Below are 23,254 nucleotides of genomic sequence, written 5' to 3'. Positions count from 1 at the left end.
AAACTCCAAAGGTAATGGTACAATTTTTTAAAGCAAGCTTCTTGCGCATAGAGGTTTTTTCCGGGGCCGGATGAGTGCTTGGCGTTGAGCGTGTGGGTGCTTCCTGTGAGAGGCTGTGCGAAGGTAGTCGCCACCAGGAATCGCCCATGACAGGCTGTTTCGCCGCCAGTCCTCCGCCGCTCGGATTTCTTTTTCTTTTTAATCTTGGTAGCTTGTGACGCGTTTTATCGGGAGAGGCAGGCCTCGCCACCCTTGGCTTGGGAGTTGTAGTACACGGGGTACATTGACCAGTCGCCCTGGGAGGAACTCTGCTGGGGCGGCTGGCCCGCGTGCTGCTGCTGCTGCTGCTGCTGCATGTAGACGTTGGGCTGCATCGACATGTTGTTCATGCGAAAGTTGTCGAGGGACTCGAGGCTGTTGGAGGTGGGCATCATGGAGGTGGGCACGCTGGTTGGGATGTAGCCGGAGACGTAGTCGTCGGCGGACGAGGACGGGCTCGAGACGTTGGAACCAATGTGGGAGGGGACGTTGGCAGCCCAGCTGTCGACGTTGCTGCCGGACATGGGGACGTAGTGCTGGCCGTAGTCAGGCAGCGGGTTGTAGTCGGCCGAGGCGGCGAGGGGCGACATTCGGGGCGAGGGGATGGTGCCGGGAGCATGCTGCTGCTGCTCGTCGTAGGGAGCCGGGGCTGAGTAGGGCGACGAGGCCATTGACATGCCCATGGACTCGCGCAGGCGGCTGAGCTCGTCCTCGAGGGCCTTGTTGCGGCGCAGCAGGTCCTGCAGCGTGCGGTCGCGGTTCTGGTGGCTGCGCAGCTCCTCGAGCTCGCGCTCCAGGCGCTCAATGTGCTCCTTGGTGCGGGCGCGGATGGCGCGCTGTGCTTCACGGTCGTTGGCGCGCTTGCGGGCGAGCTGGGACGGCGTGAGGGTCGAGACGCTGCGGGTGCCTGGGAGGGAATTTGTTAGCCGGTGGTGAGGACTCGGGAGAGGTGGGATCGCATGCATACCTTTGCGCTTGGAGGACTTTGAGCTGGGAGGTTCAGCAGACATGGGATGTCCCATTGTTGTGGTTGAAGGCATCATAAAGTCGTCTGTGTGTGTGGGTAGTGTATGGGTGTGTATTGTGGTGCTGGCGGGAAGTTGAAGACAGCCTGCGTATGCTGTTGTTGTTGTTGTTGTTGTTGGTGGTGGTGGTGGTGGTGGAGGTGGTTGTGTGCGACAGCAATAGGTAGTACCAGTGCTAGTAGATGCTGATCAAGTAAAAGATGTTGAAGTAGAGGAATTCTCGAAGCTGTGGAGAAGAGATGTAATCGCAAGGGGGCTGGCTGTGTAGAATTGAGTGATCATGAACAAGATCTCGGGAAGCATGGGTTGAGGGCATCGCAGTGCCTTTATAAAAAGCAGTCAGCGGGCTTGAAGAGCGAGAGAGGAGTGTGTGAGTGCGTGTGCTCTCTGTGAAGGTCAACCAAGGCCCACCCCAGGAGGTGCGTGGAAGGCTTCCACGGAGCCCCGCTCCACCATCATCTGCTCGGCACACACCCTCAACTCAAACGCCCCCGAGTGGGGCAAGAGGTAAAGCCACACCCAGACCCGCCGTCAGGGAGGGGGCCTCCTCTGCTACCTGGCACCACTTTTTTCAGGGTACTCAAGAGGGAGGCCGTCAAGGCCTGTGGCTCTGCGCTCGGGGGGAGAGAGTGTGCGAGTGCGAGGGACAGCGCTAGGTACCGCTGCTGTAGCACCAGTAAAGCCGCATTCGGAACGCTTCGGTGCCCGAGTGTGCTAGGTACCAGCAGCCATGCGCTGAAGTAGTCATGTGCCGTCTCGTGTATCTCAAGTATCTCTTGTACCTGTTGTGTCTCTGCTGGCCGCGCCCATGTACCCCTCGCTCCTCTCGACCACCCTCGACCTACCGGCCGCCTGGACGCGCAGGCTCCTCTCCAAACGAGCCCCTCCAATGCTCGCCGCATTTGGCACCACCGCCCTCAGCCAAGGTATCACCGTGGCCGCACCAACGCTGGAGCTCCTCCTGCTCCTGCTCCTGCTCCTGCTCCCTCTCCTCCCCTCTCTGCTGGTACTCGCACGGCCACGCCGGCCACTGCGCCATGCACCACCACCTGCTGAGGTACATGCAACTCGGCCAACTCTGCCGGTCACTTCAGCATCCCATTTCACCCTTTGGAATACTTTTTCATCTCCCACCCAATTCAGCCTTGGCTTGGCACGATATACTTTTCCATCTACTCTCCTTTTTTTCTCTTCATCCTTTCTATCCTTGCCAGGTACGTATGCGTGTCTGGCTGAGTACACTTGCTCATCCCGACGGCTGTGGCAAGCAAGCCCTGGACGATGGCCGAGCCACTCTGCATGCGGTCATCCCACCGCGACGAGCTACATAACTGGCAACCGCATGACAAACAACGACTCAAATATACATCTTCGTCGTCAATAGCCACATCAGCACATTGTATGACCATGGATGTTGGGGGGGGGAAAAAAAAATCAGAACATGTCTAGCCAACGTGTCCCTGCTATTGTTCTTCCTGCCAACAGTGTGCTGCTGAAATTAGAATACAAGACATCTTCTTTAGCGTCTTCGTGCCAGCACCGGAGCGGCCCTCTTCCGAACAGTAGTCTTTGCGCGAGCGCTGCAGACTGAGACAGTGCCTCTGGATAGAATGCCTACCCAGTACCAGTAGTTGTCTGTTCTGAGAGTTCGTGCCGGCGCACTGTAGCGTAACGCCGGCCTCATGGTCGCAGTGTAATTACCTGAAGTCGTTCGACTCTTGACGAGAAGTCGTTCGACTGTTGGCGAGGACGCCTAGCCTCAACGAGCCTTCTTTGCGAAATTGCGCCAACAGCCTGGCCCCCGGCTGTCGTTGCCAATGAGCGCCCAACTATAGATATGGTAAGCCTAGCCTTGTGGCCGATCAAGCATAACCAAAGTCAGCACCAGTTGGCCTTGGCCCTCCAATTTTTTTTTTCGCCAATGTGGCTGTTGGTACTCTGCTTCAGCTCCCTCGGTGCTGCTACTAACCACCAGTACTGCTGCCCTGCCCCGGCTATCGCTTCTTGGCTAGCCTCCAGTTCGGGCTGCACGATAGAGTTTCGCCCCTTCTTTCCCTAATCCTCTTAACAGCAGATGTTGCCAAGCCGACAACGGCGCAAGCAGTTGCGAGGCGCAGTAAACCGAACCTTGTCACCCAGCTAGCGTTGAGGTTTTGCCCAAACATCAGGCCAGTCGGGCATTTCTAAGCCAAGAGCCTCTTTGCCAACCAAGACTACGTAAACTCACGCCATCACGGCAAGAAGGTTCACTCTTCATTTCAGCGTGCGCCAAGAACTTTACTCTTCCCTTCGGACACTGGCCGATGATGCGCTGTAATTAACAGTCTGCTATAACTTGTCAGCTTATAGCGTCGTCAGTAGGACGCGTCTTGGACATGTCTGCTGCGGTTGGTAGGTGGCTTCCTGCAGGTCGCAGAATCCCAATTAGCCGGGTGTCCAATCGCCAGCCTAGCTAATCAGCCCAGCTGCAATCTAGGACGGGGCTGAGCTGGACATCAAGATGCATCGTCGAGTCACCCTGTAAAGGCACCGAAGCCGGTGCAGGACGGCTCCCCCGCCGATGTCCTCGTGGCAATTTTGCGGAGCGTGTCCGTTTTGGCAACAAGCGTCTTGTCGACGAAGCCAAAATAGCGTTTTTCTCGTCGTTTCTGTTTAATAATAACCCACTAGTAGTTGGTACTGCCATGCGACGGGCAAAAAACAAAATAAAATAATAGCAGCCATCTTTAGCGTCGGCGGCGCCAAAGGCTAAAGAGATGATGGGTGGCCCAGATGCCCATCTGGTGTACCCCCTACCAATTGCCACGCGACTGACAGGGGGGAGTGCGGCTCTTGGCACCTGTTTTTCCCTTTTAGTGCCATCTTTCTCGGCACTGTCCAATTGCTGCGCCCACTTCACCAGCTCGGTGTGGCCATGCGTGCGCAAGGTTGATGCTGTCAAGATGTATTCGGAGAGATGGGATGAAACCCCCGAATCAATAGCCGCCTGGAAGCAACACGGATTGCCAAGAAAGCAAATATTCTACGGCGGCGCACATGCGGTGAGACAGCATGGTGGCAAGTTGACCAGCGCGGCTACTGATACTGCAGCCTTGGGAGGTCGAGGGCTGTCTCAAGTCAGCTTCCGGGGTCAGGTTGTGTTTCTGTATCACCCAGCCCGCGATCCTCGAGATGCATAAACCACCCGCAAAAACAAGCCCCCGACATGTCATCAATAATTCCGCCATCCAACACGCAAGCCGCTGCTGCAAGGCTAGCAGAGCCTCGTGTGGCTTGCCGCTCCCGCTGACTTGAGACCAGCGTGGTGGGTGGTACGCCGAACGGCCCCCATTTCCCGCTGGCAGCAGGTTTCTCGTCTATTGCTTTCCGCTGTGATTGGCCTATGAACGAAAGGTACGAAAGGTACGAAAGGTACGAAAATCGAGATGCGCCTTCACCTTTTTCGCCGTCAGCAGTAGCGAAACCGCCTTTTCGCTCTCTCTCGCAGCAGCCACGGCAGGCAGAGCGATATCCGAAAGCACACGCCATCCTAGTGGCGAATTACCAGATTCCCAAGAGACTAAAAAACGGTGATGCGTACTTTCGTCATAAATCAAGCCAAGTGGGCAGCAACATTGGCCACGCACCTCGTTCTCGTTCTCGTGTGCGATATATTCGCCTCAGGGCTGGGCAGAGTTCGGGGCATGGGCCACGCAATCGGGCGAGGCGCGCGCCCGCGCGGCTTGCCAACTTGCAAGAGGGATGGCCGCGCCGCTCATCTTCCGAGAAGGAGAAAGAGAAAAAGGGCAAAGGTCTTCCGTGCGACCAGGGTCTAGATTGGGATGCCCGTCGGGGCTAGCTTGGCGGGCGTTGGTTCTAGCCCCAGCTGAGGCTGGACGAAAGAGCAGCGCGGCGCGTGATACTTCAGTCCAAACTATTGGGTTGGCGACAGGTCCCAGCAAACGCCACCGTAGACCGGAGAATTTCCCCAGCGCCTCAGCTGTAGGAACCACCGCCGCCACGAGAAGCCTCAGCTGGGCGTGCGTTGACGGGGAGAGGCTTGTCCGGACTCGGCAGGTGACCTGTCCTCGAACGACGCCGAGTCCTCTTTTCTGTCGTCGAACTTAATACTCTTCTGTTTCCCTCGTCGTCAGCTCTTCTTGCCGAGCTTGCCATCGTGCGATTGTGGACATGTACGCCATGTACTGCCCGGATGGAGAATGTTGTTGACCTCGTCCTAAGCCCATTTTGTTCCTAAACAGGGCCTCGAGAAACTAGGTATGGACATGGCGACAACGCCTAGCAGCATCTTGAGCTTTTTTCCTTCTTTTTTTCCTTCCATGCAGCTAGTGCCCGTAAACGAGACGGGCATGCCTTCCTGCCACGGGCTAGCCTTCATTGCCCGCTTTGCCTGCCCAGCGCCGCCGCCCTCATCGTTCCAGCTAACTAACATAGATAGGCCGGCGCATCTCCTTTTTTTTTTTTTTTTAGCGTTCTCACAGGGCGTGCAGCAGGCCGGTACAGCGCTCGTATACCACGACGGCGCCCCCGCAAAATAGGGTGCCCTGAGGCTCAACGCTGTTGACGGGTTACCACAACGGACAGTTGGGTGCGGAAGAAGCCACAGGGCTGGGCTGGGCTAGGCTGGCGCACCAGTAGCCTGGTCTGGGCCGCCCGCTCTCCCAGGGCTGTGCTGCGCTGCCGTCGCTAACAGCTCAGCGCCTCTGCAGCACCCGCCAAGCAGCCCGCCGCAAGTCCGCCTGTAGCACCTCGTCCCGTGCTCGTTTGGGTGCCTCTGCTCCCTGTAAACTCGCCCACTTTCCGTCCCGTATCAGAAGAGACTTGCCCACTCACCACGCACCATCTCACATCGGAGGTACCGAAAGTAACATCTCCTCCCAGCGCATCCCCCCCCCCCCCTCTTGCCTTTCGGACTCTCGCCGCAGGCCTCTTTTTAGGCTGCGCCTAATAAAAATACCACGTTTTTTTGGGCTGCTGCCCCATACTCTTGCATTTGCACCAAAAGGAGAAAGGAAAACTTTCCGGATCAGTAACTATCATCCATAATTGGTGTGCATGTGTGTGTGTGTGTGTGTGTGTGTGTGTGTGTGCGACACCCCGGCTCAGCTGAAGATGACGATGGGCCTGCAAACGCTACCACACCCAGTAACTTACCCAGTACCTAGTAGTCTTGTTGTCTAGGTAGGTAGGTAGTTGTCACTGCTGCTGTGCGCCGTCATCCCAAGTCCTCGTTTGCCGAGCATCCGCCGCCTACCCTATCGCGACAGTTGCCGAAAATCCATCGATACGATGCGCTCATTATCCCTACCTATCCCTCCCTTAATTTCTTTCCTAATCTATATTTCCAATCTCGTCTTTTGCGTTTTGATCTTCGGCTTGTTTCTTTTTTGCTCCATGCATTGACGAATCTGTTCATTGCCCCGAGATCTTGTCCTCCCCCCACCACCCACATTCCATCTACGCAGGTACACACACACACACACACACACACACTCACACACACACAAACGCACACGCCTTTGACTACGTAGTTGCTGTCTTGCCTTTTACCTCTGGCTATCTATAGAACAAGACAAAGTCTCTCCCCCTCCCGCCTCGGCACATGGCCCCTAGTTCCAGCCGCCAACCCCTCTTCTACTTCCTCGGTCCATGGCTGCTGGCCTTGTCCCCCATCCCTCCCGCAACAGCCGGCCAACGGGCGTTGTGTGTGTGTGAAACATTTGCTGGGCCCTCTGGCCGAATCCGGCTCGACTGCGTTCACGTCCATTCACACTCGAGAAACTATCGCGGGCCTTGGCGCTACAGGGAGGGTTTAGCGCAGTTCCCTATGCCTCCCGAAGTCCCCGGCGGAGCCCCCGGACTGCCCGATCTTTCCACCGCAAAGGCCCAATTAGGCAAAACGACCTTGTTTGTGTTTCTGGCATGTACCGTGATCCCTGTTGATAGCCTACATATGTCTGTGTCGTCCAGGAGAAAGCTTTCCCTTTTGCTGCTGACATTTGAGTCACCGCTAGCTAGCAATTCAAATGTCAAATCTAATCTCAGACCGTGCACTGGTGGCTCTGTCCAATACGTAATCGTCCATGTGACTGGATACATGCAGAGAATCTCCTCCGATTGCGTACTTTGAGCCTTTGAGCCTCTGCTCGTCGCCACCATGCTATTTTTTCTTTTTGCCTTCTGGCATCGTCATACTTTTGCCATCCACGCCCCTCCAATTCGTATTACCGCCTTCTCTCGAAACGAAGAAGGAAAGATCCAATTTATCCTGCAGAAAGCCGGCCTCGTCTGAATTGGCCATAGCTCCCTCCATCGGCTATTGAGCCGTCAACAGAGGCTGGAGGCCAACCCTACCTACCTGCCGCGCCACAGGCACCCTCGAACGAGTCCGGCTGAGACAGACGTCATGCCCTTTTTGGCCCATGCACGGAGCCCAGGAAAAAACGTTGCCTTGTAGACGCCACGGTCCTAGACATCTCACCTCCCTTTCATTTTAAGAAAATGATCGTCCGGTCCAAATCTGCCACCTGCATGGGCCATGCCAGCTGAACGCCACTGCGCGTGGTGTCTGGCCATCTGTCTAGGTACACCCGCGTTGCTGTAGAACGTCGATTACACGTCAACACGTCAAGCACGCTTCTCTGGGGCGAAACAATTAAATGTGGCTAGTGAGGTGTCCTCGATACTGGCAACCGGCGATATGCGTTTCTCATTTGTCCACTGCTACGTAACTAGTGCTGGTACGCAGCTGGACGCTGTCCTTTTGCCACAACTGTGTGGCGTCGCGGCGGACCCAATCCTCTGGTTCAATAGCCGCCTCCGCCAAATGCCCTCCACCAACCACATGGAGTTCAATTACGCACAGGAGCTGACGAGCTGAGCGTCAGCCAACGTCTGCTAATGATTTCGTATTCACCTGTCACTTTGCACTTCATCTTCTGCAACTCAAGAGTCTGTGCTTTTTCTCTATCTGCCATGACCAGCCCCCACGCTCGTTCTTTGCTATGTCTACGCCAGGCGGGGATCACAGCCTAACCTGAAGCTCACCCTAACCGTTCCTGTCAATCCTGCATTCCAGCTTCAGGCTACCCTTGTGAGAAGCGCATGCGCTCACGTTTGGCACGGCTCTCTTTGGGAATATCTCGTCTGCCCCTTCCTTATTGAGCAGTGAGGCTGGCATTCCAGCTTCTCTACCCCGGTTGGCGACTTCCGCGGCGGCACCAGCCGTTTTTTGCACTGCATCAGCTGGTGGAGGGAAGCCGTGCGCCTGCTTGGCAAATTCGCGGCAACTTCTGAAAGCCAGGTAACCAGGGCATCTACCGAAAAGCCAAATACTACTAAAGCGTGCTTTGATAACTGCCCGTAAATGCTACACTTCAAACCGTATGCTGCCATCGGTAGTTTCCGTTCGGAACTCGCGCCTGGTTTTCGCCCCAATACTTGCACAATGACCCAAATATGTAGTGTGAAAGATTCTCCATCTCCGGCAAATGCAGTTGCGTACTTGATGTTGTATACTTTTGTCGTCTTTTGTATCCCCTTGTACCCAGTTGCATGCGCCAATGCTTCTATGCCAGCCGCAAACGCCAGAAATGCATCACAAAGCCATCTGTGGTCAGATCACGGCTCGATCTTCTTCCAAAGCAGCAACTCCGTCCTGCGGCTCAGTTTCAGGTACTGCCTCCAGAAGCTCCTCTAGTCCGCCGACCGTTGTCGGTCCATTCATGCCTGCGGGTGGCATTGCCCATTTTGGCAGCGGGCTCTTGTATGACCACGCACCATCAGCGTCTTCGTACCGCAGGCTATGCAACCACAAGGACAGCTCGTGGCTGCCAGGGTCCGAGTATAACGGTGTTGCGCATACCTCGCAGAGCTCGCCCGTCATCTTCTCAGCTCTCTTCTTCTCGTACTCGTCCACCATCTCGTCATAATACACCACGGCCTGCGCTACTTCGTCCTTGCCCATCCGCGATAGCCGACTGATAATATCGTCGTCTGTGTTTTGCGTCGCGTCAGGGTCATCATGGCCTAGATCCATTCCCCATACACGCTGGTTGGCGTAAATTGGGTCGTTCTGAATAGGATACCCTAGATGTTGCAGGTGCACGCGGATCTGATGCGTTCGGCCTGTCACTGGAAGGCAGCGCACAATGGAGTAGCCTGTATTCTTCCGTGTGATTTCTCCATCTGGCGACTGCATGACTGCTGTGCGCGGAGGATAGTATGCCAGCTTTTTAAAAACCGTTCTGGCCGACTTGCCGTTTGCTCTCACACGATTCAAGCCTAGCTTCGGCGAGATCTGGAGGATGGGCATGTCGCAGACGACCTCACCGTCGGGAAATTCACCCAGAACTCGTGCAAGGTATTCTTTCCGTACCGTGCGCTCTTTGATTTTGACACCAAGATCCTCGGCTGCCTTGGGGCTCTTTCCGATAAACATGATGCCGCTCGTCAACCTGTCCAGCCGATTGCAAGGGTACGGCATGAACTCTTTGCCACGATCCGATTTCATAATCTCAATGACAGAGTTGAAGTTGTAGCGGCCCGCCGGATGGACAGGCACGCCAGCTGGTTTGTTGATGACAATCATGTCATCGTCCTCGTGGATGATGCCCACGGGTTCTGCCGTCACCGGCGGCTCATGGCGGTGCAGCGTGTGTGAGATTTTGTCACCATTCCGTACAATATATTCAGGGCCAACCTTGCGCTGGTTGACAAATATATCGCCCAGTTCCATCGCGGCGCGGTAATACTCCAGCGGTCGGTCGCGAAATTCGCATGCGAAAATGTCAATCAGGGTGCGCCCGCGCCATCTCTCCTTGCACCACGTGTTATATGTAAAATGGTACGGTTCCACGCGGCGCAAGCCGCCCTCAAAGTAATACGGCCGCGGCCAGAGATCGCCCGCGGGCGTGATGAGGGGGCCGGGAGCGGCGTCCATCTCTGCCGCATGCTTGTCTTGCTGCCTCTTGAGTTTGGCCTCCTTCTTTGCTTGTTTCTGTGCGAGCGACATTTTTTTGAACGCTTCAACGGCCGCCGCGCCAACGGCGGACTCGGTAATATCGGTCGCGGCCGGGGCAGTCATGCTGAATCTGGCTATTTGTCGTGTAAAGTTCGTCGTGCCGGTGATAGACCCTATGTGTCGAATCGATTGAGGCCTTAGCATCGAGAGACGGATGCGATAGTTCGACAGGGAAAAAATCCTGGTAAGAGCAACTATATCGCACGCGCTCGCAGTATCACAATTACTCGTACCTCACGCGACTGTGCCAGTTGATTCTGCCCCTCTGCCTGGTTCAACAGTGACCCTGAAAAAATGGCGGTCAGGAAGGGCAGAATCACAGTTGGTTGCTGACATAACCCCACGCAGTGTGGGCGCATCCAGTCCCCAGGCTCTCTTTCGGGTAAGACTGAGATCTAGGCGTAGCCTCGGCTGCCACGAGCTGTCATTCGCACAGTTGATTGCCGGCGCTATCTTGCCCGCTTCTCAGGCATGCAACTCGAACTCTGTCCATGAGTGCCGAAGTTTGATGTTCAGGTACACGTGATTAGTGAATCGATTAGCCGCTCAATTACTCGCGAATCACACGCCCCTAGGTCCTCAACCATTCTACTGAGTATCGTGGGGATGCAATTCCTTGCGGCTTTCGCTCGCTAATAAGACCTGTCTCCCGATCCGGCACCGCAAGCTACCTTATTGATACTGGAAACGACACTTCCAACGTACACCTCCCTGTCTGTCATCATGGTGTCGGCCGAGATTAAAGACCGAAAGCGGGAGGACTATCCGTTCATCCTCGACTACCGTACGCGCTGGTACGTCAATGCTGCCAGAGATACATCAACTACGATGCCAGTGACATCAAGTTACTTACTAGTTTCAGGAATGACAATGACATGTATGATCACATGAACAATTCGGTCTACAACTTCCTGTACGTCCCACCATCCTCGGCTTCTACACGAGCCTGATTTGGCACTAAACGTCGATAGATTTGACTCTGCAGTCAATGCCTATCTGATTGAGCAGTGTGGGCTATTGCCTCCCACAGCGACCGAGACTCCTCTCGCTGTTCACTCACACACGGACTATCTCGCATCAATCGCCTACCCTGCAGTAGCAGAGGTCGGCGTGCGCGTCAACAAGCTTGGCAAATCGAGCGTCACGTATGAAGTGGCTCTTTTCGAGCGCGGAGTGGAGGGTGTCAAGGCGGTGGGTGAGTTTGTACACGTCATGGTTGAGCGCGCAACTGGCCGTCCAACAGCGACGGGCATGAGCGACAAGCTGCGCAATGCCTTGGAGAAAATCCACAAAGACCGACCAAACGGTAGCAAACTATAACTAGAGATTAAGCGGACGAGCTCTGCCAACACCTGGGGTTGGGACTCTCCAGGCCGCCGTATCATATTGAGGTTATAGATAACAATTTGTCTGAATCTCAAATAGCTGCATGTTCTTGGTCGGTCCATGAATGACCCCGCGCGTGATTGTTTTTACGAGTCAATACCTGCTCAGTGGCCAATAGCTTGGCAGAGAGGGCTGATCCGACAATGCGTCGCGTTTTGAAACGAGTCTCCGTATATCAGACGGAGCTTTTATCTGGCAGGATTGTGTAAGCATGCCTCTCATTCTTGCCATTGGGCTTGATAAAGACCCACGCCCCGTGTCTAATGCGGCCAACTTGAACGCGCAATAGTGGGTGAGGCAATACTGGATGTTCGCTTTGTGTTTTGTCAAGCTTGTAGTTATGCGATTTGCGCTACTTTCTATGCAGGGTATTACGGAATTAAACGTTTCAAGGTCGGCCCGGCGTGGGAAGCAAGTTCTCGGGAAAACAGTCTGGACCAATGCGTGGCTTGCGACCACCAGACCCCCCGGGCCTTGCCAAAACCCTTCTGGCTCTTCGTGGAGATGAGCAAGCATGGGGCGAGTTTGCATCAACTCTGGGGAACTACGTTCTCGCGCCTTCGAAAGAAGCGCATAGCTACTCCTCTACTGGTAAGGGACCGGAGAACTGGTCATCGGCGTTGAGCTCAGCGGTTCGCCGCATGAGTGGTTCCATCAATGTCATCCTGCGCCTCGCGAGATATTCAAAACAGTTACAATTAACCTTAAAAAATTGCGTTACCCAACCCGCCTGATGGCGCCCCTAGCTGAGAGATTTCCACTGCAGTGGCGATCAGTTTGGACGCCAAGGCAACTAGTTTAGCTGAAGCAGTAGGGCTGGTTTCGACGCCAACCACACACACAGCGCAGGAAACTTATCACTTTCTCCATGGCCCAATACTTCGGCAAATGCATAGCTTACATTTCTGGTGCAATCTATTTTTTTCGGCCATCGACTCACTCTATGGACTTCAGTCACCAGCCGCAGGAGATTGCAACGCTGTGCACCTGTTTGTCTTGGCTAGTCTTTTGGGGCTGGTGGCCCTGGTTGTTTCGCATCCTATCCGCCCGACGTTGTGCACTTGCCTCTTCGGGAAGGTTGATACTAAAGGGCCCGCACAGCAATCCATGTTGCGTTTCGAGTTGACTGTTGGCTGGCTGCGGATGTTGAGATGCGGAAATGAAGCCAAGTACTAGGAGGATGATGGTAATGCGATGGGCCGAGATGCCCTTCATTGAAGTCTCTGAAGGAGTGTTGTCAGGAGTAGTAGAAGTAGCAGTAGTAGCGGTACTAGGCGTATAAAGCTGTCTGGTTTCCACGACTCTATTTGATATTGCTCTTCATATTCATCGCAGGTTCGAAGTTCGTGTCCATCTCTTACATTCTTTTTGTTTTCACACTCTTTCTTCACACTCTTTTTTCAATCTTTTCTTCACCCATACACATCATTCACATCAATATGCGTGTCTCTACTACCGTGCTGGCCGCGCTGCCTTTGGCTCTGGCCAACCCCATCCCCGAGGGACGCACCGAGCCGGCTCCTCTGATACTGCACGACCGCGCCGAGCCTGCTCCCCTGATCCTGCAAGAGCGCTCTGAGCCCGCTCCCCTCTACCTACACGAGCCCGAGGCCGACCTCGTGGCCCGCGGCGGCAGCGGCAAGTTCATCATCAAGTGGAAGTCCGACAGCGCCGCTGGCAGCCTCAACAAGACGCTCGCGGGCATCGACGATGAGAACCTCGCTTATCGCTACAACGACATCTTCCGCGGTTTCACGGCCAACGTGGACAGAGAGACCATTGAGGGCTTCCGCATGATCCCCGACGTCGAGTACATTGAGCAGGACGTGGCTGGTGCCTCGACCGGCTTCCTTACCCAGGGCGGCGCTGAATGGGGTCTCGGCCGCATCTCTCACCGCACACGCGGCTCTCAAGACTACGTCTACGACGAGTCCGCTGGTGAGGGTGTCTGTGTCTACATTGTTGACAGCGGTATTGACGATCGCCACCCTGTAAGTACACGTGTCCAATGAGCAACGTCTACATTGAACGTCTACACCGACCATCAGCTCCCTCTCTTCTACGACTGCATCTTACTGACCGGGCCACCAACACAGGATTTCGAGGGCCGAGCCCACCAAATCGCGAGCTTTGTTCAAGGCTCCAGGATTGACGATCTCGGCCACGGCACGCACTGCGCCGGCACCATCGGCTCCAAGACCTTTGGCGTCGCCAAAAAGGCCGACCTGTACGGCATCAAGGTCATCAGCAGCGACGACAAGGCCTGGTTCTCGGACGTGATTGCGGCGTACGACCTGGTCCGTCGCGACTCGGCCGAGCGCGACTGCCCCAACGGCGTCGTCGTCAGCAGCTCCCTGGGCGGACCCTTTTCGCAGTCGATGAACGACGCGGCCGACGGCATGGTCGACGCCGGCTTCTTCATGGCCGTCGCCGCCGGCAACGACAACCGCGACGCCAAGGACTACTCGCCCGGCTCCGCCCCCAAGGTCTGCACCGTCGGCGGCACCCAGATCGACGACCGCCGCTACGCAAGCTCCAACTTTGGTCCTCTCATTGACGTCAACGCCCCGGCCGTCGACATCCTCTCCACCTACCCCAACCAGCGGCAGGCCTGGATGAGCGGCACCTCCATGGCTACGCCTCACGTCGCTGGCCTGGCTGCCTACCTTGCCTCCAAGAGTCGCACCAAGGCCACTCCCGGCCTGTGCAAGACCATTGCCGACATGTCGACGAAGAACGCCATTACCAACCAGCAGTACGGCACCGTCAACAGCATTGCCTACAACGGCAACGAATTTGCTTAAGCGGGAGGACGCAAGATGGTATATATCGACTTCATAATGTAAATATGTGCAACTGCTCGACGCACTACTTTCTAGGCTATACATGCATTTTTATTAAGACCAATTTCCAGCTCTGTGAGATCCCTGGCGTACTGATGACCATGTCGGTAAAGAATCTTACCTTCACCGACCTGTCTCGGGAAGCTTGATCCTAAAACCTGAGACTAAATGCGTGGCTGCAGTATAAGAAGGCATATATCTTCGAGACACATGGACCCATTAGCCAAGTCTTTTGGCACTCCCCAAACTTAGACGTACACTCCAGGCAGCAATCGTTTTACTGGAGCTCGTATGAGAGCCACTTGCCATCCTGCTCACCACTCTGCAGCATCTTCTCGATAAGCTCCAAATCCGCCAGTGCCTCCTCCATCGACTGCGCCGGGTCCTGCTTCCCGTCGCACATCCCCGCCGCCCACGCCGCCACCTCCTCCGGCACGCCGCTCGCCCTCTCAAACGTCTCGCTCACCGGCTCCTCGCCCACCCTGCGCACCGTGACGGTCCCGTCGCAGACGCGCACGCTGCCGTTCTCGTACGCCACGTCAAACTCGTACGCCGAGATGGTCGAGCCCACCGTGTGCTGGTACGTGCCCGTGGCGCCGCCGCGCGTCGTCACCAGCGCGGCCACGCTGTCCACCGGCGGCAGGTACTCGCGCACCAGCGCCGTGCGGGCGCTCACTTTTGCCGGCCGCGAGTCGAGCCTCGCCTGCTGCTGCGCGGACGCATCCGCCATGCTGCTCGACAGCATGAACAGCATGCGCGCGCCGGCGGCAAAGTGCACGCCGCCGTCGAGGAGGAAGCCGCCCTGGTACTCTGGCGTCTTGCGCCACGTCGTGTTGTAGTACTTGGAGTCCTTGCCCACCAGGTCGCTCACGCGGATCGAGAAGTGCGTCACCTTGCCAAAGTCGCGCCCGGCGGCCTGCGCCAGCGCGTACGTGAAGCGCGGAAAGTAGCGCTGGTTCTCGGCAATGGAGAGCGTGGCGCCGGTGCCGCGGATGGCCTCGCTCGCGGCGTAGGCGATGAGCTCCTGGGCCGTCGCGACGTCCTTGGCGATGGGCTTCTCCGCGAGGACGTGCTTGCCGGCGGCCAGGGCGGCGCGCACAAACGACGGCTGGGAGGGAATAGGCAGGGCGACGATGATGGCGGAGATGTCGGTGCGGGCCAGCAGATCCGTCAGGGCGCGGCCGTCACCGGCGTCTTCGGCGTACAGGTCCGGGGCAGAGGGAAGCAGAGCTGCGGCGGCCTCGGCAGACTTGGCAGAGCGGGAAAAGATGGCCTTGAGGGAGAGCAAGTCGCACTTAAGAATGGCGGGCTGAGGATGGATGGTTAGCCGGTGGGCTTGAATGGTGAAAAATGACGTCTCACGATGTGCTGCTCCTTGACGAAAATGCCGCTGCCGATAATGGCGACTCCGATGGGGGCCATGTTGTGAGTAGTGATTGAATTGAGTGCGGATACTACAAGACACCAAAGGACGGGATGGGGGTCAAGACATTTGGGTATGTTGGTCCAGGAGTCGGGTTTTATCTGAAGATGTGCACGTCAAATGCGGGGAGGCATCTCGGGCCCCGCCTCACCGAACGAGTCACTTGGCGAGCGGCGCGCTACAAAATTACAACGAAGCATCGTGGAAATATAAATTTCCTTGATAATATCGTTCGAGCTGAGACTTGACGCAAAAGGTCCCCATTGGCTGGCTTTGAGACGGTGGCCTGCTTTCATTTGCCAAACACAAAACAGAAGCAAAAACACCGGCCTGATAGCTCCCAGTCCACACCAGCATTTGACGTCCCAATGTTTCTTAATCACCACCCAACCAACCACTTTTCCATTGTCCCATTTCTCACGCTTCGTTTAGATATATCGAAATAGATCACGCTTCTTCGAATCGGTACAATTGCTCGACACACAGTCGCGTAAAGCAGCGGCGTCGCCTTTCACGCACCATTCTCTCGTAGCCATCGTCTTCTTCGAGTGGTTTGTCCGCCGCCACAGCGACCTCGCATTCCTCGTCGCTCGACGCCTCAAAGTTATCCATATGGATGCGCGCAATCATGATGCGAGCGCTTGACGTGAGCGATGGGCGTCGAAGCCGGCTGCGTTTCATAGACACCGTCATGATGTGGTTGTCAATATCCGTATATCCCAGATTGTGGATCAGGTTTCTGGTACAATGCCCGTGAGCTGGATTGTTGTGAATTGTAGCGCCTGGATGTGGACTCGAGAAAAAAAAAGAAAAACGCTGGGTGCTTTGCCTCGTCGGGAATGTTTCTGGCAGCAAAAACAAAGAATGGGATGACGGCAGAGAGGAGGCTTCAGCTCTCCGGGTGGGTGGTGCGCGCGGGCAAAGCACAAGAACTCTGTGCGCGTAAGAAACCAAACCTTACACATCACGGTGCATGGGCACACCCAAGTCGTGCAACGATTGCCCACCACCACACATCGTGCAGGTTACCGTTGCAGCACAAGTGTATGCAGCTAAGCTGGCCTCTGCCGATTTTCTAAAGCTGGTTCCTGGCGCTTCCAGGCACTCACAGGTTCTTTGCACAGACTCCGAAGCGTAGTCACCGCAATTACAATCCATAACTAGCTCACATGTATATAATGCATCGCAATGCCTTGGGCCAATTTCCCTCCTCTGCAATTGCCCACCACATTCGGACGTACTGCCTGCGCCGTTGTTTCCCCCTCACTGCCTGCCCTCCATCGCATGTCGCCAACGTGGCCCTGCATGAGCACCACATCGGCCAGCCAATCCATGCACATCCCAACCACTCACCTCTCGCCCACCCACACCACACCGGCACCTCTTGGCCCATTCACAATGTTTAGAAATGCGGCTCCACCACCAGCGGCGTACTGGTGTCGTGGCATGGCTGCGGCCATGAGCGGTTGGTCACACTGCAAAAGGTCATCGCTCGTAAGTTTGGCACGGGAGTTGCAGTCCAAAAGACGATAGTTCTACCAAGTATAATCAACATGAGCACATCAAATCATGATTTATATTCGCCCAAAGCCTGTACATGGATTCAAAACTGTAGTGACAACCAGCCCAAGCGCAAAAAGCCTACATGTTCCCGACGCCGTGCGAAGATATAAAAGCCCAAAAGCATTGCTAGCCCCCGACGCCAAAATTCACGCCATTGTGGTATCTTCGCCTCGTTCCCCCATAATAGAGAATATATACCAGGAAAAAGAAACAAGCAAATATTTCAAAGTATAGACAATCAAACATTAAACGAGATCGTCTGCATCGTCCATGTCTTCTTCAATACCCTCAAGGAAGTGGTTGCCGTCATATTTGGCAATAGCGGGCAAATCTTCCTTGATCGGGAATCCATATTTAAGCACACCGGCTTCGCCGCCCACGATGCCAGAGGGTGGCGCAGGGTGTCCCTCTCGCAGCCACTTTTGCAGTTTCAGCGCAGCCCGGGAAATCTCGATGCAAATGTGCCAATTGTCCAACCCAATGGACAAAAGTGCCACGACCATCAACATCTTGGAAAACCGAGCGGGTGGTGTGTCGTGTCCGCTGGGAATCAGGCCAACTGTAATCCAGTGGTAGACGCCAAGAATGGTCTTCCACTGTGCCAGCGGTACTTCCCAGATATTCATCCAAATCTGCACAAATTCGTTGGCGTCACAAACGTGGCTAGTCGGCACGCGGGCCAAGATGGCACGGCAGTAGATGAGCGCGACGTTGCGGATAACCCGGTACATGAGGTCCGGGCGCTGAGGGGTTGTATACTGGTCGCTTCCGCTTCTGGCAGGCGAGGTTTCCGGGGTCAAGGTGGCTTCCTCCTTTGGTGTAGAGCTCTCGAATACGCTGCTGGAATACGTATTTTCGGGCGATGATCCATCCCACCGCGCACTCGTGCCGTTGGAGGATCTGTCAGCATTCGAGTCGGCATCTGCCAACACTGGCTGTTGATTCTGGCCTTGTGGTACATGTTGGGTTCTCTGCTGCTGCATCTGCAAGTCTTCCTGCTTTTGCTGCTCCTTGTCACATCTCCTGGGTACATTCTCAGGCAGCATGGAAATGCGCTGGTATGTCCATGCTGCTAGTTCAGCGACTTGCTGAAGCTGTTCTGAAGTTTGCTCCTCGGGGAGCTCCAAAACAAGTTTGAGCAAGTTTCGCATATCGTCAAGAAGCTGGTTCGCATTCGGGTGTACGTCGAGCGTAGATGCAGGGCTGGAGAATGGCGGCCAGTCTGACATGAACGGCGAGTTGAATGATACTTGGTAGGGCACCATGAATTCGTCCTTGAATTCGAAGCCTTCCTTGTCGAACATGGATGTGGGGATTTCGTGAGCGAGGGCAATGGTGATGTCATCCCTGATACTTGTTAGCAGTGCACATGAGATTTACCGCATATGGTCTTACGTGATGACGGTCTTGGCAAGGAAACCTTGTATTCCCAGGGTTTGAAAACCTCCTCGGATTTTAATCATGGATTTCAGGCCAAGCATATGCGCTTGCATCTCCTCGGTTGTTCCCCAGTACCACGAATCGAGAACCATCTGAGCAGTGCCCATAATGACTTCGTCACTAAGATTCTTGCCGACCTTGGCAATGTGTTCATTGATAAGCTTGTGTACAGCACTTTTGTGCGCCCATACAACCATTTTTGGTACTTGGCCAGTCTCGTTCAAGAAGCAAGCCGAGGTGTAGAGAATGATTTGGAGGTTGAGAGGTGACTTGATGGAGAGAGGGACCCAGTGCTTCATGAATCGGTTCGTTGGGTCTGGGGCACCGTCTACCACTGCTTTGAACCGACAAAGTAGTTGCAAGTCTACGCAACGTCAGTAGTGAAACAAAAGCTATGGAACCGCAAGCCAGAGGGTTGACATACAGATTCGGACAAGCTCGATGTTCAACTTGTTCAAGGTCATGGGCAAGTTGTGGAGGTGGTCTTCGTAGCTGCTAACTTGCAGCGGCGGGCGTGTGGCGCGCTCAGCCATGCGCAGCAACGCTCTCGAGTCCAGTGTATATTCGTCATTGACAATCTTGGTGGCAAAGTTGACTCGTACTTGGAGAATAGTCTTTAGAAGCGTTCGCATGTTCTGAGGTTGTAAGAGGCCCGTCTCATCCTTGACAATAATCTTAAATGGTTGCTCCTTGCCAGCTCTTCCGGTGCTGGCCTTGGGGTCAAGCTTGCTTTCGTCGTCGTTTTCGGCGCCTTCAGCGCTTGTCAAGGCACGGTTGGGATTTTGACGTCTCGGAAACTTGACAGAAAACGTCTGCGAGCCATTCTTTTCAATTTGTTCGCGGGTCTCCCGTTCCAACTGCAGGATAGCATCTTGCAGCTCGCCAACATCGAGATGTGAATAGGCTGGGCCTTCGACAACGACTTTTACGTCGTTGGGACGACTACCTCCCTGGCTAGACGCTCTGGAAGACGGGCTGTGTAAGTAGATGGACAGTGGCGTGGCAGGAATTTGGCCTACCTTCTCGTAGTAGTGGTTGTATATTCACAAGTCGTTTGTGGAAATCTGCGTAGACAATTCGTGCAAGGCTGGCCTTGGGAACACTGTTCGAGGTCAGTATAGGTAACGTCAGCCATGCCAGAGGCCCGGCCGAATGGTACCGTGACAAAACCATAATCATGGCCTGACTCATCGCTGTCACTTGCTGCCCTGGCAAATCCATGACGGCCGGATATGCTTCAACTAGCCGCAAGTCGTGTATGCGTGCGCTGGGCGGGGACAAGCTACAGAAGCGATGCGAGAGGTCGAGGAAGAGGCGCCAATTCAACAACTAACCTTTTGTTTTCGCCGGCGGCATTCTGTGCACGAAGTTGCATATCTCGTCTTTCCCTGACCGCGCTGGGATTGCGATCCCTGCGCTTGCGGGTTGGTAGGCATTGTGAGGAGTTCCGGACACAGGACGCGCTGCGGGGGGGCACGCGGCCCGGGTGGTAGAGGGCGCTGATGACGGACGGGCGAGAGGCGCACCGAGGCTGACGAAAGAGGGATGTACGGCGCGAGTTCGGAGAGGCAGCGGCTATCAAGTTGATACTGCGAGACACAGATGCGTCGTCCAATGCGCAGTGCCGAGCGGCAGAAGTCGCGAAGAGATGATGATGATGGATGGGCAGTACAACGGGGATGAGGCGATTCCGGCTGCGGGCGGCGGTTTCTTGGTGCAAAGGAAGGAGCCCGAGCCTTGGCCTTTGGCGGAGGTGGCGGCGGCAGTCGTTACCTCTGTGGGCTTTAGGCGTTGAGCCCGCTGTATTCCGGGATCCTTCGGCAGCGAGGCCAGGTTCCTAGGTAGGTGACTAGATAGCTGGGTCTATTCGAACGTAGAAGCGCTTCGTCGGCGCGAGTCGTTGTCACTGTAAAAAGAGGATATTTCTCGCGATATGTATTTACACATAAAGGGAATCAAACGAGGAAGAACTGCAATCATGAGAAAGAGACAAAAAAGCGCAGGGAACATGAAAGAGAAGCGGCATGGGGGTGGTTTGGTGGTTTTAGCGGCTCTCTCTCTCGGACGGGGGGCTGCCAGTTCCAGTGGATACAGCCGGTTTGGCCAGCGCTATAACTTTTAGCGGTCCGGGATGGTGGGAGGTGGATGGTGCCGATGGAGCATTTGGAGATGGTGGGAACCAGTGGGCTAGACCGGGCGTCGCCTTGGAGTGAGTGAGTGAGTGAGTGAGTGCCTATCGAATATTAGTAAAGTAAAAGACGGCAGGCAAAGCAGACTGCCAGTGGCAAAACCGGCTACCTCGAGGACCGGGATCGGTGCCAAGTTGTCTGGCAGTGAGCTGGGTGGACAGTGTGAAGCTGCAGCTGTGCCCTCTTCCGCCGGCAAGGTCGAGCTGTAGGTGCCTACGCGCGCGTAGCAAGAGTCCTTATGTAGAAGTTGGCAAGAAAGATATGGGCCGCGCGAAAGTGCTGCTGCTTCTGGTAAAGCTAGATGTGCCGGCAGAGGCACAAATAGTGACAGGCACCAGGCACTGAGCCTTCCCATCCCCGGACAGTGCCCGACTCTGCGACGGGCAGCGGCCGAAATAAATCCGTCGTCCCTTGACTTGGCTCTCTCACGATGCTCTCTGTCCCAAGCATATCCAGAAGAAACCCGTCCCTGTGTCTCCCTCATCCTGGCCCTGGTCGCCCTGCGCTGACCCCTGCGAGGCGGATTCTGCAGGCGAGTGATTATCATCTGCAGGCCCAGTACCGGGCGCCACCACTACCACGCAGCCCACCACCACCACGAAAGTCCCCCCGCGCCGGTGCGCATCTGCAAAGCCCAGCGAATAAGCGGAATTTACCATGTCCTAGTTAAGTTTTGGCAGCAAGACAAATCCCCCCCCCCCCCGTACGCAATGCTACCCCAACACACCCAAGTCTCGAGCTGGAATACATCGCGAAAGGTGAGCTGAGAAAGCGGGGAGGCGGCACAATGGGAGGGAGGGGGCGGGGGGTTTCTTCCCGGCCAATGCGACTTGTACGGACGTTGCGCTCTTAAACTGGTGATGGCGCGGCATTAATAGTAGTGGTACGGAGTAATCCAACCCAAACCCCTTGCCCGCGCGCGTTGAGGTTTGCTTGCTGTTGTCATCAACTCGCAAACTTGCTTATGCCCATCCCATCCAGTTTGTTCTTGTGATTTAGTTTTACTGTACCTCTTAAAAACCTCGTCATTAGTGATAAGCTCGATGACTTGCCTTGCCATAGCTCTGCTTTGCCTTTCCTCCTTCTTACGGTCTTCTCTCACGCAGGCTAGCCAAATCTAGGTGACGCTAGAGCACAGTGCTCAAGTAATCCCCCAGCTAAGGCTAGTTAGCGCATTGCTTTACCTGCCATCCAAAGTCATGTTGTACGCTGGCTTCACATCAAAGAGTGTTTGCCGTCTGGCCATACTTCGTGCAGTAAATGCCTGTCATACCCCAACAGGCCCTGGAAGAGAAAAACTCGGACAGTCAGAGTCTTCCTGGAACTGGCCGGCCGCCGTGCTATGTGGGTGTTGCAGCTACCGCCGTGAACTTGCTCATGTGCATAAAAATCTTGTCCAAGAGCCGGTTCAGCCGCATGGTCTTCCCTGCTTGTCCATCTTCAGCCGTTCGAGTAATGCCCGATTCGCCTACCGCGCTCGGGCTGACCTCGAGTCCTTGTGCATTTCGCACCACCTATTGCATTGCCTTGGTAAGACCACCAGGTGATCTAGTTACCAGTGGCGGCCCTGGATTGATTAGATCAAATCCTGGTCATCTCTTGGCTTGGCCACAAAGCCGGCTGCGGCGTCACGCGCAAGCACTTGGGGCCCTTTGCGTAATTGACTTGCACTAGCTGGGACTTTCGTTTCTCCGAATAACCTCGAAATGCAACATGACATCGCCCGATAACAGTCTTCCTGTTCACATCCGGATCGAAGGCCTGCCACTAACTAAGAGCCCAGTAGTTGCTGCTGCTGCTGATCTCTCAACAGCCTGTTCGCCAGCTTATGAGCCCACCACCGATGCGACAGGCGTTCTTGGTCGCTTGCTTCCATTTCAGGGCCGCATCGTGGGAGCGCGACCGTAATAGTGGTTCCTTGCGTGATGGTATCGCTGGCGGCCATTGGCGATAACTGGCAGGAGCCCGCGCTTTCGCCGGCTCTCGGAATCCTCGTCTTCTTCGGCAGATGAGATAATTTGAGTTGCGACCGTTGCGCTCACCACCGTCCTCACCGTGATTGTGGATGCCCAGCACTGTGGAAATGGCTTTTGGATGGGGCCTGCGGTTGACGAAAAGAGACATGGACTGGCTGGCTCGTGCCAGTCATCAAGCTGCACTGATGCAGGCCTCTCCTCCACACGGCTGGACGAGCCTTGACCTCTCTGGGCACGACCCTGTCCTGCACAATGTAACAGTATCTCGGGGCCTCCGTTATCTGCTCGATGACATTGTATTTACTCGACAGCTGCGGGTCAGCAACTACTTGCAGTTCCTGACTGCAT

At 55.3% G+C, this 23,254-nt stretch overlaps 6 protein-coding genes across 6 annotated transcripts; 2 read left to right on the top strand and 4 right to left on the bottom strand.

The window, feature by feature from the left end:
• Positions 1 to 224: 224 nt before the first annotated feature.
• On the bottom strand, positions 225 to 1,061 carry LMH87_011964 (uncharacterized protein; the record flags this gene model as incomplete). The annotated part of the gene is made up of 2 exons (XM_056201189.1): positions 225 to 946; positions 1,007 to 1,061. The coding sequence occupies 2 exons, from the start codon at positions 1,059 to 1,061 to the stop codon at positions 225 to 227; spliced, it is 777 nt and encodes a 258-aa protein (XP_056052966.1).
• A 7,618-nt stretch (positions 1,062 to 8,679) lies between these two features.
• On the bottom strand, positions 8,680 to 10,149 carry LMH87_011963 (uncharacterized protein; the record flags this gene model as incomplete). Its single annotated transcript, XM_056201188.1, has 1 exon — positions 8,680 to 10,149. One exon carries the CDS (start codon positions 10,147 to 10,149, stop codon positions 8,680 to 8,682), a length of 1,470 nt encoding a protein of 489 aa, XP_056052965.1.
• A 660-nt stretch (positions 10,150 to 10,809) lies between these two features.
• LMH87_011962 (uncharacterized protein) lies at positions 10,810 to 11,406 on the top strand (the record flags this gene model as incomplete). Its single annotated transcript, XM_056201187.1, has 3 exons — positions 10,810 to 10,880; positions 10,949 to 10,999; positions 11,058 to 11,406. The coding sequence occupies 3 exons, from the start codon at positions 10,810 to 10,812 to the stop codon at positions 11,404 to 11,406; spliced, it is 471 nt and encodes a 156-aa protein (XP_056052964.1).
• Positions 11,407 to 12,911: 1,505 nt separating this feature from the next.
• Positions 12,912 to 14,276, top strand: LMH87_011961 (uncharacterized protein; the record flags this gene model as incomplete). Its single annotated transcript, XM_056201186.1, has 2 exons — positions 12,912 to 13,463; positions 13,569 to 14,276. The coding sequence occupies 2 exons, from the start codon at positions 12,912 to 12,914 to the stop codon at positions 14,274 to 14,276; spliced, it is 1,260 nt and encodes a 419-aa protein (XP_056052963.1).
• Positions 14,277 to 14,592: 316 nt separating this feature from the next.
• On the bottom strand, positions 14,593 to 15,737 carry LMH87_011960 (uncharacterized protein; the record flags this gene model as incomplete). Its single annotated transcript, XM_056201185.1, has 2 exons — positions 14,593 to 15,624; positions 15,678 to 15,737. 2 exons carry the CDS (start codon positions 15,735 to 15,737, stop codon positions 14,593 to 14,595), a joined length of 1,092 nt encoding a protein of 363 aa, XP_056052962.1.
• A 1,809-nt stretch (positions 15,738 to 17,546) lies between these two features.
• LMH87_011959 (uncharacterized protein) lies at positions 17,547 to 20,177 on the bottom strand (the record flags this gene model as incomplete). Its single annotated transcript, XM_056201184.1, has 5 exons — positions 17,547 to 18,648; positions 18,697 to 19,105; positions 19,166 to 19,704; positions 19,761 to 19,843; positions 20,076 to 20,177. 5 exons carry the CDS (start codon positions 20,175 to 20,177, stop codon positions 17,547 to 17,549), a joined length of 2,235 nt encoding a protein of 744 aa, XP_056052961.1.
• Positions 20,178 to 23,254: the final 3,077 nt, after the last annotated feature.

This window comes from Akanthomyces muscarius, chromosome 4 (assembly GCF_028009165.1).
Source record: "Akanthomyces muscarius strain Ve6 chromosome 4, whole genome shotgun sequence".
Lineage (NCBI taxonomy): Eukaryota > Fungi > Ascomycota > Sordariomycetes > Hypocreales > Cordycipitaceae > Akanthomyces > Akanthomyces muscarius.
The sequence above is the reverse complement of the archived record's forward strand: the minus strand, read 5'-3'. Positions and strand labels throughout refer to the sequence as shown.